We start from the raw sequence: 16,158 nt of genomic DNA, 5'->3' as shown, positions 1-16,158 counted from the left end.
TGGGCCCCCGACCACTTCTTAAGCCAGGTCAGTGATAAACACCTCCTGAAAACTCCTGCTACTCTCCACCCACCCACTGCCACTTTTATTTTTTGCCATCTCTCCAGACCTTACCCTAAAGCCCAGTTTAAGATCTGCCTCCTCCATAAAGCCTTCCCCAGTCACCTGAGCTGAGCCCTCTCCGTGCCCTGAACAACTGCCTCTGGCACGTATGGTCTACACCACTGATCTCAGGCTGCCCAGCCGCTGCCCTATCTCTCTGGCTGGCGACATCCCTTGAGGACAGGGCCTAAATCAAGAGTACCCTTCTCGGGCCGGGCGCGGTGGCTCACGACTGTAATCCTAGCACTCTGGGAGGCCGAGGTGGGCGGATTGTTTGAGCTCAGGAGTTCGAGACCAGCCTGAGCAAGAGCGAGACCCCGTCTCTACTAAAAATAGAAAGAAATTATATATAAAACTAAAAATATATAGAAAAAATTAGCAGGGCGTGGTGGCACATGCCTGTAGTCCCAGCTACTCGGGGGGCTGAGGCAGGAGGATCGCTTGAGCCCAGGAGTCTGAGGTTGCTGTGAGCTAGGCTGATGCCACGGCACTCTAGCCTGGGCAACAGAGAGAGACTCTGTCTCAAAAAAAAAAAAAAAAAAAAAAAAAAAAATGAGTACCCTTCTCCACCACCATTGCCTAGCTCAGTGTTGAATTCAAGGTAAGTAGGTATTCAAGAATGAGTAAATGAACTATTTAATGCTAAAAGCAGGGACTATTTTTGTTTTGCTGCCCGGCACTTATTAATAATTTAGTACCTGGGACACGGTAGGAAATGTTTGCTGAATAAACTCATGATAAATGAGTGAAAGATGAGTGAATGAATGAACAAACTGAAGAGGAGACTGAAGAGGGTTTCCACTCTGCCGGGCTGACAAGAATCTTTCCGAGTGGTCTGAGGACAGGGGAATTCTTTGGCGACGCGGCCAGACTTGAGGTCTGATAGAGCAAATGACGGAGCCCTCTGCTCCGCCCAGCCTCCTTCCCACTCGTGCTCCCACGTGGAGGGACACGAGACTCTAAGCCCGGCGGAGGAGAAGATTCTTCCTTACGTGGTGGTTTCAGCAGGACAGAGTTGGGTTACCCTCGGGATCGACGGGTCAACTCCCAACTCACCGGAGCCAAAAAAGTCTGGAGGTTTGTGCACCGTGTGTTTGCATATCGTCCCCCTAAAACTGGAAATGAAGCTCAACTGTCTTTCCTGAATTTGAGCCCAAAGTGAAGCAAACAATGTTATTTTAGCACAGTCTAAGTGAGCTCGTTTAAAAATGGATCCACCAAATGCAGTGTGGGATCCTGGATTGGATCCCAGGACAAAGAAAAGACATTAGTGGGAAAACGGGTGAAATTCTAATAAAGCCTGCAGTGTGTTTAATAGTAATGCACCGGTACTGATGTCTTAGTGTTAACAAGTGTAAGGTGTTAACATTGGGGGAAACCAGGTGAAGGATATATAGAACTATCTGTACTATTTTAGCAACTTTTCTATAAATCTAACATTATTCCAAAACAAAAAGGTTGTTATTATTAAATTAAGAAAACCCACAGATCAAGCAAGGCTGTTAGGCGCACAGTGCCTGGCACCCCACAGGGCTCAGCTAGTGCTGCTGCGAGGGGAGGGATTAATGTATGTCACCTATGTGAGTCGCTTTCCAAATAGATGTTTCCACTGTGTAATCCATACGTTCAGAGCTTCACCAGATTTTCCACCCTATGTTCTACTTAAAAGTCCAAGGAATTGTTTGGGGAAGATAAATCTTTGTCCATTTGGCTGGAGAGGTTTAAACATGTGAGACACAAGTTCCTTCCAATGAGTTGAAAGATGCTGATTCCCAAACGGTAGTGGGAGTTTCAACAACCACCCCATAATAACATCATTTCTATAGTATTTATTAAAAGTCCTTTTTGCATTTGTCATGCCATTCGATCTCACTTTCTTAACCAATGTGGAAATAATTACCTGGCCCTGGAGTTTAGCAAGACAGTTGTGTTGTTTGCAAAGCACCTTCTGAAATCATGAGTAGAGAGGGTGTAGAATGTAGAAATTGAGAGAAATCTGTCTTGGCTCTGTTGTATAAACCTGGGAAAATTATCTCATCTCTCTAAATCCCTGTTTCCTCATTTGTAACTGAGTATAACGTATTATCTGCTTGATAGGGTTTTAAGGGATTAAAGTAAATGAGGCATACAAAGCACTCAGCACAGTCCTTGGCACATTCTAAGTGCTTGGCAAATAGCTATCATTAGCATGACACTAGGATGGAATCTGAGCAGTCTACCTTTTTACAGAAAACACTGCCATCTCAGACGGCTAATTCTGCGAATGATTTTTAATAAAGACATTTTGATTCTGAAAGTGCACCCAGCAGCTGGGACCGAAATCCAAGGTACATCTGGGCAACACGCACACGCACAGGCACACACATACCTGTAACAGGAAAATACGGAGGTTCTCGTTCATGTCTTGAAGAACATTGGAGAAACTTCCAACTCCAATGGTCTTGTGAGCTGAGCTAAAGAGGAACCACTTCAGCTTCAGAAACAAGAGCAATAACAACAAAAAGTCCAATATAAAATAAAATATAAAACAAAATTGTAAGACATAGTGGAACTCATGAGAAAGAAAGGGAAGAAAGGCAGAGGGAACAAAAACCAGTGGTACGAGAAGGAAAGCTAATGATATGGTGGCTGGAGAGACTGTTACCAGACCAGAAACTGGCAGGAACAGGGACTATGGTCTTGAGCTGGGTGAACTGAGACCTCCGCTTAAAGCCAGGACCCTCCAAAGGCCACCTGACCATTGAAAGGTGCCAGTGGCTTGTGCCTGCCAGGGCTCTGGGTAAAAAAAAAACCAAAGTGTCCCACAAAAAGATCAAAGCCCTAAGCCTGCATTACATGTAGTTTAGAGCTTGAATTGGTACAACCTGCAGAGTAATTAACATGAAAATTGGTCCCAACTTGGCAATAACCATGGGGTGCCTGCCCAGGACCAAAGCAAACCAGCTGAAATGGGTCCTCCCATCGCCCAGGCCACACAGAAGTCCCACAGAAAAACCAAGTCCTTGCTGAGTATAGTGATGAGCATCTGCAGTTTCAGCTACTCGGCAGGCTGAGGCAGGAGGATCGTTTGAGCCCAGGAGTTCGAGATCAGCCTGAGCAACATAGCAAGACCCCATTTCTATAAAAAAATTTTTTTTAATAAAAAGAAAAAACGTTCACACTTATAATCCTAGCACTCTGGGAGGCCGAGGTAAGAAGATTGCTTGAGGCTAGGAGTTTGAGACCACCCCGAGCAAGAGTGAGATCCCCATCTCCATAAAAAATAGAAAAATTAGCCAGGTGTTGGGGCTTGTGCCTATAGTCCCAGCTACTTGGTAGGCTGAGGCAGGAGGATCACTTGAGCCCAGGAGTTCAAGGTTGCAGTGAACAATGATGATACCACTGCACTCCAGCTTGGGTGAAAAAGGGAGATTCTGTCTCAAAAACAAAACAAAACAATAATAAATAAAAAGAAAAACCAAGTCCTTGTGCAGATGAGCTCACAATTACAATAGTAAAAACATTAACTGGACCAGGTTGGATTCCAGTCACCTTTGTTTATTTATTTTAATAAAGTTTAATCAGTTCTCTAGGACATCCATGAGTTTGGAAAATACTGCTTTACCTATGCTTTTGTATTTCGAGATAATTTTCTTTCCACTTATTCATCCATTCATCCAACCTTCATTCATCAAAGACTTATTTTGTGATGAATATCTGCCACGCACCGTGCCTAGAACACATCCATGACTTCTTTCGTCCCTCACCGTTATTTTATGTCCAAGGGATGTTTTCCCAACCCCAGGTTACAGGTGGGAAAACCAAGGCTGAGGCAGGTTACGGGCTAGCCAAGAACCCACAGTGCTCAGTGGCAGAGCTAGAATCCAGCTCAGCCCTCTTCCTTCCTGGGAACTGTGTTCTCCCCCACTCCTGGCAGTGTCTCATTCCTCAACTGAGTGACAGAGACAGGCGCACGAGTGACTAAGGAAGGGAATTACCAAAGTCAGGTTCTCACAGAGGTAGCCTTGTTCCCCTCGTGCCAGGCCCGGAGTCCCCAGTGGGCCTGGAATACACCTTGAGCCACCTACCAGTGACGATAACTTCAGCCACTCTGGCTCCAGGGCCCCAAGAGGCCTTTAGTCACTGGGAGGGCAGGAGCTGCCCGAGGCGGCACTGGACCCAGGTGGAGGGCAGAGCAGAATACTGCTAGCTCCCCTTGTAACAGAGGTAAAGGTCTGAAAAACGGCACATGTATTATGAGTTGTCTCTTTAAAACCCCAACCTTTTTGGGAATTAAAACTTGCATTTCTGCCCGAGGCCAGTGATCCAAGGGGCAGGAAATTGTTCTTTGCTATTGGTTTTCCAGCATCTTAAACCACAGGAGCCGGCTCTACAAAGGCAGGATGGTGGTCTTTTTAGACGCTAGACTGCTGCCCTCCTCATTTGTCAGCAAATTAATAAACTTCTCTTTCCTTTTCCTCAAACCACTTGTCCTCATTCTTAGTTCTCACTGATTCGGCCTCTGGGACAAGGGCCGAACTTTAGTAACACTGTCTGCGTCAGAGGAGTGGTTCTGGGAGCTGTGGGACCCACACGTGTGAACCAGGGTCTCCTGCCACCCCTTTGGCCCCTGCATTGCTGTGCAAGGTGGTTTTGGAGCCTGTTTCCTGTGCGAAGGACAAGCCGCCTTCCTTTCTGAGAGTGCAAGCACGTTTCTGCCTCGGGGCAGTTGTGCCGGCTGACCTCCCAGCCTGGAGCGCATCCCTCAGAGCGAGCAGCTTAGTCCCCGAGCTTCGTCCACCTCAGAGAGGACTTCCCTGACCAGCCCACCTAAAACTGCACCCTCCCATCATCCTCCCACCCTTCCCCTGCTTTATTTCCTCTTTGGAGCCACATGCTGGCATTTTCTATGTGCTTAGTTATCTGTGGTCTGATGCCATCAAGAGCGTGCCGGCTTTGCAAGGGCCTTCATCCAACTGCCTGTTCGCTGCCGGCTCCCCGGGACCCAGAATGAGCAAGTGCACGCGTGGGCTATTTCAGCATTGGAACCCAGCCAGACTTGGTCCTCAACCTCTTTGTCTGCACCTTGAGGGAATTAGGCTCAAAGAGTGATTTTCAAAATTAAATAAATAAATAAAGACTTCTTTAAATAAAATTTTGAAAGATCCCCACGTATGAGATGGACAACAGTGGGGCTGCACTAATGACGCCAGGGCTTCAGGTATGCCCGCACCTGCTCTCTAGCCCCTTCCGCAGAACCCAGGGGCTCCTTGGAACACAGTTTGGAAACCATTGGCCTAAGTGAGGTCCACCTCCAACGAGGCACTTCCTAAAATGAGGGAGTTGGACTTACTGATCTTTTGCTATGACATTCTAGTGCTATACATCACATCCATAACTACAGAAAACTATCCAAGAGCCAGGCAAACCCCAAAATACAAATTGCAAAGACACATTCAGTGTCACACCTGCCAGCAGCCAGCAGCTATCAGGAGTTATCAAGCAGCTCTTGTTTGATGAGCAATTTGTGGGAGTTATGGGACGCACACACCTCAGATTTCTCAAACAATCTAGTTGGTGAAATGAGACACAGCATCTGAACAGTTAAGACTATACAACGTCAAGTGCCAGAAGAGGTGGACAGGTACTACGGGCGAACTAGACGTCTCGGAAAGGAGAGCTCGAGGGAGTAAAATTGATGGTGTCTTGGCAGGAGGTGATCTCCCTGGAGAGCAGAAGGTCATTCTAGGCAGGGGACACGGTGGGTGCTGTGTGTACTGCCCAGGCCCCCTGCAGGACTGAGGCACTCGTGCCCCTGCTACCAGGAGGGCAGCTGCTGGTGGCTCAGAGCAGAGCCACCCACACATGACAGACTGCACCTGACCTGGTGGTTTCGGAGTCGTGGTCCTGGTCTCAGGCAACCGACAGGTTTTCTCCACCATCCTCATATCACCATCACCAATATGGTTATGACGACAAAGACCGCTAGTCATCCCCTGTGTCCGTTCTCTGCTTCCTCCTAAGTAATGGAATCTTCAACTTTTAGCTGGACACATGGCCTCCCAAAATAAAGTCTTCATTTTCCAGCCTCCCGTGCAGCCAAGTACGGCCATGTGACTAAATTCTGACCCACGGAATGTAGCTAACAGGATGTGTGTCACCTCCAAGCCCTGCCCTTAAAGGGAAGCGGTATGCCCTCCCCTTTTCGCTTTCTGGCTAGCTGGGGTGCAGATATGGCGGGGGCCCTCTGGAACCACAGGAAAAGGCAATGCCTGTCGACTCCCAGCGTCAGTCGACCTGCACTATTCACCACCCTCTGGCGGCACCACATTTCTCCACTGCATGGCTTTGTCATGTTGTCATGCCCTGTCCTTGCTACAAGCCTCGGTTCCTGCCTAACCTGTCTCTACCTGTCCCACTTCCACTTGCCTTTCAAGCACTAGCTCAACTGCCACGTCCATGAGGCCTTCCATGATGAGAGGTGTTTCCTCTCTCCCTCTGCACTCCTGTGCCTTTTCGTTCTCTAATGGTCAACTGGACTTTTCTCGCATTATAACTATTCAGTGGCTGCCTTCAGGTAAGCTCCTTGTGGGCAAGACCACAGTTTCATTTTGTATGATATCTTTGTATCCTTCGCAGGGCCTAGTATATGCTCAGCTAACACTTGGGCAAAGAAGGAAGAAAGGAAGGAAGGAAGGAGGGAAGGAGGGAGGGAGGGAGGGAACTGGCTTGCTGTGCAGTTTTTATGGGGAGAAATGTGCCAAATGATAGCTGAAGCGGGGATAGGGTTTTAAATCTGCTAAATTTCCATTCTCTGATAAGAAAAAATTTTATTTTTCAAAATTATGTAAACGCAGCTTTGAGGCAAGTTTCCAACCCCACTTCCTACCAGATTGGAAATTCTAGATCCTGTACTGGTTGTCATGGAGACCACCTTTCCTAGGTGAATGAATGAATGAATGAAGGTTTACTGCATCTCTAAGGAAAATCAGACCGTGTGTTAAGTGCTTTCACAAACATTTTCATGTCTCCCAAATTGGCCCTCTCACAGAACTAAGCACACAGGCCAGAGGATGGACCTTCTGTGGCCTCAGCCTTTCCAGGAATAAAACATACAATCTCAGGACAGGGAAGAACCAGGCCAGGAAAAAAGAGGGGGTGTGGCTTTGAGGAGAGAGGCCCTGAGGCCACGTGTTTAAGAATGTTTTTTTTTTTTTTTTTGAGAAAAAGAGACAAGACTCTCATCATAGGAAGATAGTGTGACTGTTTACACAAAACATGAGATAATCTACTGACAAGCTTTTACAACTATTAAGAATGTTGGCTGGGCACTCACACCTGTAATCCCAGCACTTTGGGAGGCTGAGGTGGAAGGATCACTTGAGGCCAGGAGTTTGAGACCAGCCTGGGCAATATCGCAAGACCTCATCTCTACAAAAAACTTTTTAAAAAAATTAGCCGGGCGTGGTGGTGCATGCCTGTAGTCCCAGCTACCCAGGAGGCTGAGGCAGGAGGATCGCTTGAGCCCAGGAGTTTGAGGTTGCTGTGAGCTATGACAATGCCACAGCACTCTAGCCTGGGCAACAGAGTGAGATCCTGTCTTGCTAAAGAAATAAGTAAATAGGTTGCTCAAAACAAGATCAATATGCAAAAACCATCAGCATTCCTTTATATCAGTGATAATCAATTAGATTAGAAAATGCCATAGATAAAAAAGACCCCATTTCCCATAGCAACAAAAACTATAAGGTTCTAAGAAATAAATCTAATAAAAGACACAAAATCTTTATTGAAGGACAAAAAAAGACCAGAATAGAGAGATAAACTATATTTATAAATGTGATTTCAGTCAAAATCCCAACAGAGCTTTTCATATGGGGGAAAAAAGGGCCCAAAATAATAGAGGCAATGTATGAAGAAGACAGGAGGGAGGGGAGGAGAGGGCTTGCCATATACAGCGACCCCCTTATTATGAGGCTATTGTAAGGCTGGTGGCGGGCACCCCTCCCCTCCCTAACGAAAAAAAAAAAAGAAGCCCATGAGACTTTCCGAGAACAACACCTGCAAGGCCCAGCTAAGTTAAAGAATAGCCACACCTGGATGGTTACCCTGATAAGGGTCTCAGTTCCTGGAATCTATGCATACCACCAGCCCCTCCTAGTTCTCAATACCCACCCTAAAACCGTAACGGAAAATTCCTAACTCTTCGCGCCAAAAATCTTCCCGCCAAAGAAACCCCCACCCCCCAGCTGTAAAACATATATAAGCCCACACAAAACCTCTGGGCAGCACGACTTCTCGGGCCCCTCTCTCCCAGGACCCGTGAACCTTGCTTAGGCCTCTCTCCTGGGACCCGTTACCCTCGCCCCGAGCGCTCAAATAAAGCCTCGTTGCTTACCCCTTTCTACTCTGCTCGTCTTTCTTTCTCTGGTGCCAGCCATCCAAAAACCTTACAGCTATCCTGATTAAAACAGTGGAATTTGGTACAGAAATAGACAAATTAGCCAAAGGAAGAGAAGAGAGACTCTAAGAAAGGCTCATGGAAATTCAGGAACTTGAATATACCTGTAAATTAAAATGAAATCCTAAGCCCCCCAGCCAACTAAATGGACCCCCTCTTGGCCAAAGAAACCCCAGAAAAACCTTAAAGTTGAGTAGCCGGCCATGAGGAGAAGGGAGGTTAGACATGCCTCCTTATGCCTCCTCCCTTTTAGAGTTACTCTTTGTAACAAGATACTAAATCCTTAACAGGCCTAAGGCCACGCCAGACAAAGCTTAAACCACACCTACAGGCCATCAGTGTGTTTAACAGATCACTTAAGTTTCAGTAAAGGTCAGGCGGCTTGTCTCTGACTAACAGACATCCTTATCTTCAATTAAAATATTCCAAGCCTGTAGACAAAGCTTCATTTCTTTAACCAATTGCAAATCACAGAATCTTTAAACCCACCGTCACCTGTAATCCTTCCCCGCCACACGCTTAGAGATGTCCGGCCTTTTCAGGCCAAAGCACTGTACGCCTTCCACATATTGACTTAGATCTTACGTGTAATTCCTGTCTCCATGAATGTGTAAAACCAAACCCAGCTACTGTGGACATATTTTCTCAGGATCTGTTGAGGCCATGTACTCCAGACCAGTCACACACATTGGGCTCAAAATAAGCCTCTCTAAATTATTTTACAGAGCTTGGGTTTTTTTTTTGTTTCGTTTTTTTGTGTTTTTTTTTTCTGTTAATATACCAGAGACAGCATTTCAAACAAGTGTGGAGAGAGCTGCTTTTAATTGGTTACCATATGGCAAAATAACTTAAAAATTAGATCTCTACTTCAACCATCAACAAAATAAATTCCAGATGCATTGCCCTACATATGAAAACTTAAAAACTTTTGAAAGACAATGTAGAAGAAATCATTGTAATAAAGAAAGATATTTAAAAACACAAATATGGCCGGGCATGGTAGCTCATGCCTTTAGTCCCAACATTTTGGAGGGCCAAAGTGGAGGATTGCTTGAGGTCAGGAGTTTGAGACCAGCCTGGGCAACATAGTGAGACCCTGTCTCTACAACAAAATAGAAAAAATAGCTGGGTGTGGTGCTGTGCCAGTAGTCCTAGCTACTTGGGAGGCTGAAGCAGGGATTGCTTGAGCCCATTCAAGGCTGCAGTGATCTATGATCACACTACTGCACTCTAGCCTGGGCAACAGAGCAAGATCATGTCTCAAAAAAAAAAAAAAGACAACAACAAAAAACCTGGAAAACAAACCAAAAAATCCACAAATTGTAAGAGCAAAAGATGGATACATTTGATTGCATTAAAATTAAAATTTTCTAAGTGTCAAAAGACATCAAAGCAAAATAAAAAGACAAGCCATAGAGTGGGAAAAGACAGGTGCAGTTGCTATCACAGACAAATGATAAGTGTGTAGAATCTATAAAGAACATCTACAAGTTAAAGAAAAAAAGATAACTCAGTAGGAAAAAACTGGAAAAGTGTTGAGCAGGTAAGTTACAGAAGAGGAAACAGAAATGATCAATAGATACATAGAGATGATTAGCATCACTAGCAATCAGGATATGCAGATTAAACAAAATAAATGAGATATAATTTACCATTCATTAGACTGGCATAAAACTTTCGGGTCTGACATTGTGGGGAAATTAGAACTTGTAAATGCTGTTAGTACTTAAATAGTTACAACCACTTTAGAGAGTAATTTGTCAAAGTCCAGCAAAGTCAGTGACATGCACACTCTAGAATGATACACATTCCACGTGGGCATGACAGACACAAATGAGGATGTTCATTGCAGTGTTCTTTATTACAACAGAATATTGGCCCTGTCTTTAAATAAAATGGCTAACTGAACTGTGGCATAGTCTTAATGGGAGACTTGCAAAGTCAGGAGAGCTAGTCCTGGTACTTTCTCTGCTTCTAACTGGTGATGGGACTTGCATGAAGTCACTCTTGCTTCTGCATAGAACGCTCTCCCCAAGGTATTCCTGGGCTCATTCGCTCACATGCTCGGTCACATCCTCAGGTGTGCACACTCTACCTGCTCAGAGAGACTTCCCTGAACCTGCCATCCAGACAACCAGCATCCCCTCCTCCAACACTGCTTTGTCAAGCAGAGTAGTTTCAAGAGTAAGAGTGTAGTCTCTGGCCAGACGGGGTTCAAATTCTAGCTTTACCAAGTACTGCTTGTGTGACCTTGGGCAAGTTATTTAAGATTTCCATGACTCAGTTTCCTCCTCTGTAAAATGGGGATAATAACAGTTTTCACCTGGAAGGGCTGGTGTGAGGCGTGAATGAGTTAATATGCCAAAGAGGGAGAGCAGTGCCTGACACACGGGACATGCTAGTTAATGGTAAATTGCTTGGCAGTTCAAATCAATGAGCTAGATGGGGGTGACGTGCCTAAGTCTCATAAACATGTTGTCGCGTGGACAGAGCAAGTCCCACACACCTCACCCTTCCCTGACCTTCTGCCGCTGTTACAAGCAGCCCACAGCCTAGTCCTTGATGACACTCTACAATTAGGTATCCTTTTGACGGGTGTTAGTTCCCCTGCCTGCTGTCCATGACCATCACAGCCTGGCAGTATTTATGGAATCGAGTGAATTGAATAAATTCTGAAAAGTCTTTTAATGCCAGAGTGTGAAGACTACAATGACTTGCTCAGAAGGTGTATTTTAAGAAGCTGATACAAAGACAAGAGGAGGGTGAGGGTGATGGGGCAGGTGAACAACGCAGGCACCTGGAAAGGGAGAGAGCATCTCCGAACCAGGAGTCTGGGGCAGGAGTTCTGTGACTCCAGGACAGTGCGGGGGCGGGGGGCGGGGGGAGGTGCTCGCCCCAGGCCCCTTTCTGAAGGCTTGTCCTAGAGTCCACTGGGTGATGGGGCATTAACTGCTACATTCACAGACGCCTCTGTGCATTAAAACAGCTCTGGAAGGGCCCGGTGCGGTGGCTCACGCCTGTAATCCTAGCACTCTGGGAGGCCAAGGCGGGTAGATCATCTGAGCTCAGGAGTTCGAGACCAGCCTGAGCAAGAGCGAGATCCCGTCTCTACTAAAAATAGAAAGAAATTAGCTGGACAACTAAAAATATATATAGAAAAAATTAGCCAGGCATGGTGGCACACGCCTGTAGTCCCAGCTACTGGGGAGGCTGAGGCAGGAGGATCGCTTGAGCCCGGGAGTTTGAGGTTGCTGTGAGCTAGGCTGATGCCATGGCACTCTAGCCCGGGCAACAGAGACTCTGTCTCAAAAAAAAAAGATTGGTGTGGAGCCCTTAGCACTGGCTACCAGAGGGAGAGTGGGATCAGAGACAGCGGAGAGTAGAGGCTTTCTTTCTACTCTGTATACATACTGCTACTCTACACTTTCGTACTGTTTGAATTTTGTCCATTGAGAAAGAATTTGTTTTTTACTTGTGTATTTCACAAGTAAAATTATTATTAAAAAGAAAAAATTATCCTGCACATAGGAGATACTCAGTGAATGAGCATTACTGTTATTCTTTAAAACAGACCCGCCACCCAGCGTGGGGACCCCCAGGCAGGAAGGCGCCCTGCTTGCACCGGGATAAGGCTGCAGCCACGGTCTCCTACCCCGCAGCTGGCAAGAGAGCAAGTCTCATTGGCTCTACCTCCAGAGTACATCCTGAATCCAATCTTCCCTCACCTCGTTTCTCCCCTGCCTCCTCCAGCATGCCCTCCCTGCCCAGCCATCAGGGATCCGAAAACACAGATCAGATCATTGACTCACTCGAGCGATTGCCACGTGCCAGGCCCTGGTCCAAGCAGGTCACTCATATTAGCTCAGTCAATCCCTTAACAAGCTGGGAATCAGCGAACCACTAGGATCGCCCTTTCACAGATGGAGAAACTGAGGCACAGAAAGTTCAATAACTTGCCTCGGGGCCGCATTGTGAAATGGCAGAGCTGGGATCAGATGTGAGCAGCAGGTGCTGTCTCCCGCCTCGGTGTCTGCATCCTGCTGCCCCCCGCGCCCCCTCCCCACTCTGCCGCCCACGGGCGCCCAGCTGCCCCCCCCACCGGGCAGGTCCTTTTTCAGGATCTCCAGGTGACCTGTTCTCTCACTGTGTTCAGCTTGACTGTCACCTCCTCCGAAAGGCTTCCCCTCCCACCTTTTTAAAATAGTACCCACTTTATTCTCTGTCCCTTTCCCGCTGTAATCTCACTCCTAACGTAGATCTTATTTTACTCATAGATCTTAGACATTACATTAGAAGGTTCCTCGTTTGAAGGTTTACTATCTTTTTTCGCTAGGATTTCTGCTCCACAGGGCAGCAGCTTTGTCCCCAGTGCCTGGAACAGAGCCTGGCACAGAACAGGAGCTCAGTAGGTGGATAAAGGCCTCCCCCACCACCCCCAGGCAGCCCATGCGGCTGCCGGGCCTGTTCTCGTGGCTGCTGGATGGGTCTGCTCCCAGCCCGCGACGGCACTTCCCCCTCTGGGTCCGCAGTGTGGCCCCGTCCCCCTCTCTGGGGCCCCTGGACCAGGAGGGCAGAAGGTGAGGGGACATCTTCCATGTTCTCTCCCCACCCGTCCTTCCCGGTGTCTCTCCCTCGGGGCCCCTCCTGTCCAACCCCCCCGCCACACACACACACACACACACACACACACACACACGCTTTTCATATTTCCAGCCACCTGAAAGCTGGCTGACAAACCCATCCCCACCAAGGTGACGGAGGTTTGAAGTGCTGCCCCAGCAAGGGTATTGGCATGGTAGAAGAGGCCGGGCCGGAGCAGCAGTTGACCCCAGTGTATGGCTGTGCCGTGGCGTAACTTCTGACACGGGGATGTTTGGGGGAGATGCTGCCCTTGCCTCCCCGGTGCCCGGGAGACGGTGCATCCCACCGGGAAGGGCACCGGGGCAGAGGGAGAGACAGGTCCAAGCTCAGCCCGTGGGTCAGAGACTGGGACCCGGCGGACCCCAACCTTCAGATGCCACAGCTGCCACTGTCCTCCTCCGCCTCCCTTTCCTTTCCTGCCACCCACGCCTGGCTTTGCTCCCCAAAGCACCCCCGAGCCTCCCTCAGGCTCCGCTTTGTGGAATCCTTCCGGAGACCCCCAGAAAACCAGAACAAAGGCCTTACCCATTTCAATGCCGCAGATGGCCAGGGCGGCGATCACGGCGCCCGCCGACGTCCCGGCGAAGCGATGGGCCGTTTCCAGCATCCGGGGGGCCAGGTCCCGCAGCGCATCCACGGCCCCCGCCTGGTAGAAGGAGAGGAATCCACTGCCCGAGAAGGAGATGGAATGCGGGGTGTCCGGGTCCCCCTTGAACACCTGTTCTTCCATCTCCTCAGCCTCCGGCCTCCCCGGGGGAGGAACCACCCTTCAGCGCTTGCCTGGCCGGGCTCGGGCTGCCGCTCCCTGTGGAACTCGCCGCCCGGCTTCCCTGCCAGCCCGCAGCCTGGAATGTGGCCGCCTCTGCCCGGGCGGCTGGGGCAAAGCAGGAGGTTCAGGCAGCCACCGCCTGGGCCTGCTAAGCTCTGCCAGGGGGCGGCCCCAAAGGTCGGTAAGGGGCCCCAGGCCCGGGGCGGGGTGCAGAAGGCCCCTCGGGTGCGAGAACAGGGTCTTGGTCCTGAGGGGCCCCTGCCGGCTTCATTGCTTGGCTAGATTCATCTCGGGCGCAGGCTCGGCGGCACTCTGCCCATCCTTGGTACACCTAGGCGCGCTCACGGCTCCGGCAGGGCATGCCCAAGGAGGCGGCACTGCCCAACCCTCAGCCTCATGCACCCAGTTGCAAAACCTCTGCAATGGTTATCGGCGGGGCCTCCCTCGCGATGGCCACATCAGTAAAGGACTTATAAGCCTGCCTCCTCCCGGAGGAGGGTGTCCCCGCCCCCAGAGTGCGGCTCTGGTTTTCCAAAGGCACACACACCATCCACAGCTCCCCAACAGTGCCCCCAGCCCCAGTTCCTCCAGGCTGTGTCTATGGGTGACATATTACACAATTATTTTTATTTGCTCTTCTTACAGAAGGACTCCTTTGTTTATTCACTTGCTTGCTTATTTACAGGTTAGGAATGGCCACGGGCAAAATTGTAAAGGAAGAGAAGTTTGGTTTCAGGGGCACGTCCCACCACGGCCTCTCCACCTCTCCCTGTGTCTTCTCCGGGGCCCTTCACTGACCCTTTGACCTGTGGTCAGTGCCCCTCACCAAGCCCTGTGCCCTCGTGCTGTCTCCCAAGTGTCTGGAAAGAAATCAGTCTGAAATCTAGATCATTCTAAGTGCTTGGGGCTTCATATTGTACGCTCCTCTTCTGACTTTGAAACGAGAAGTTTGAGATGGCGGCATTTAACCCCAAGGAGGAACAGCTTAGGAGGTCACAGGTGGAGACATCGGGGTCAGAGAGAGATGTTTTGGTAAGGGAGGTGGTGCAAGGGGACCAGGGTTGGCTCAGGGGCCGCTGTTACGCGCCCCCTGGCTGAGCAATGTGGTCCTGGTGAGGACCAAGTGTCACCCCATGGGAATATTGCAAAGACTGATGTGGCAAGATCACATCTCCCCACTCCCCCACCAAGACCTCAGCGATAGGACTAGAAGTACAATCAAGCCACCAAGGCCCCGCCTAATGCCTGATCCAGCTCTAGTCTGTCTGTCAGGATGTGACATCTATGGCTCTCCCGGCCCTGGGGAGCTCCCAGCAACTCTGGCAGCCTCTCGGGGCCACCTTGGAATTCCACAATGAGGACAATGCCCGGGATTCAGTGAGGAGTTTTCTGTCTTGAGTGGGCAGTTCCAGGCATGTCATCACCTCAGTGTGGGAAGAGAGCTTTTGATTAGATGTGCGTGTAACAGAGAAAATGTGTGTGTGTGCGTGTGTGCGTGCGCGCACCCACGCAGAGATCTGGGGCAGACCACGGGCGTGGAGGGAGCGGGTGTGTCAGGGTGGAATCCGGTCAGCTTTTGGAACAGCAGAGACCCCGTCCCCTTCCTGGGGGTCAGGTCAGCTCCCCGGAGGGCAGTGTGCCCTGCCCTGTGTCGGGCCCTGCAGACGGGAGGAAGTGGAAGGTCCATCCCCAGCTCAGACACTCTCAGGCTTCTTGGGAACAAGACAGGCAAATGTGGAAGAACCAGAGAACTGCACAAGGCAATCTATAATTAAGCACCAAATTGTGCAAGGCTGAGATTCCTGCCAGAAAGTTAAGAAGCGCGGGTGAGCAGTGTGGGCTGGAGCCGTCTGAGGAGCGCAGGGGAGCTGTGGGCTGGGACTTGAGGAAGCTGGGAGGAGGGGGAGGGCAAGGAACAGGAGGAGCTCCTTACAGAGGGGGGAGGGTGTGATGGGGTCAGAGTCACCGGATCAAGGGCTTTGCTTTGGATCCCAGCTCTGCCACTTAAGTGAGTGTGACCCATGTGGTCTCTCCAGGCCCCAGTTTTCTCATTAGTGAAAAGGACGATGCTACGATTCCTACTCTGCACTGCAGCTGTAAAGGCTAAAGTCATATGGCTGCAAAACGCGCGCACGTGGCACATCTGTCATTATCGACGGTAGTAAGAGTCGAGGCTTCTGGAACAGATGGGCCCCAAGGTGGGATA

The 16,158-nt window shown here is 49.3% G+C and overlaps 1 protein-coding gene across 1 annotated transcript in view; it reads right to left on the bottom strand.

Moving 5' to 3' along the window:
• PNPLA1 (patatin like phospholipase domain containing 1) overlaps positions 1 to 13,913 on the bottom strand; it is a 39,704-nt gene extending 25,791 nt beyond the window's left edge. Inside the window, 1 exon segment of the mRNA XM_069488519.1 lies at positions 13,709 to 13,913. Within this exon segment, the coding sequence (XP_069344620.1) occupies positions 13,709 to 13,913 (205 nt within the window).
• Between the last annotated feature and the right edge of the window lie 2,245 nt (positions 13,914 to 16,158).

The sequence above is a fragment of the Eulemur rufifrons genome, chromosome 15 (genome assembly GCF_041146395.1).
Source record: "Eulemur rufifrons isolate Redbay chromosome 15, OSU_ERuf_1, whole genome shotgun sequence".
NCBI classification, from domain to species: Eukaryota; Metazoa; Chordata; class Mammalia; order Primates; family Lemuridae; genus Eulemur; species Eulemur rufifrons.
Note: the sequence above shows the minus strand (reverse complement) of the source record. Positions and strands in the feature narration are given on the sequence as shown.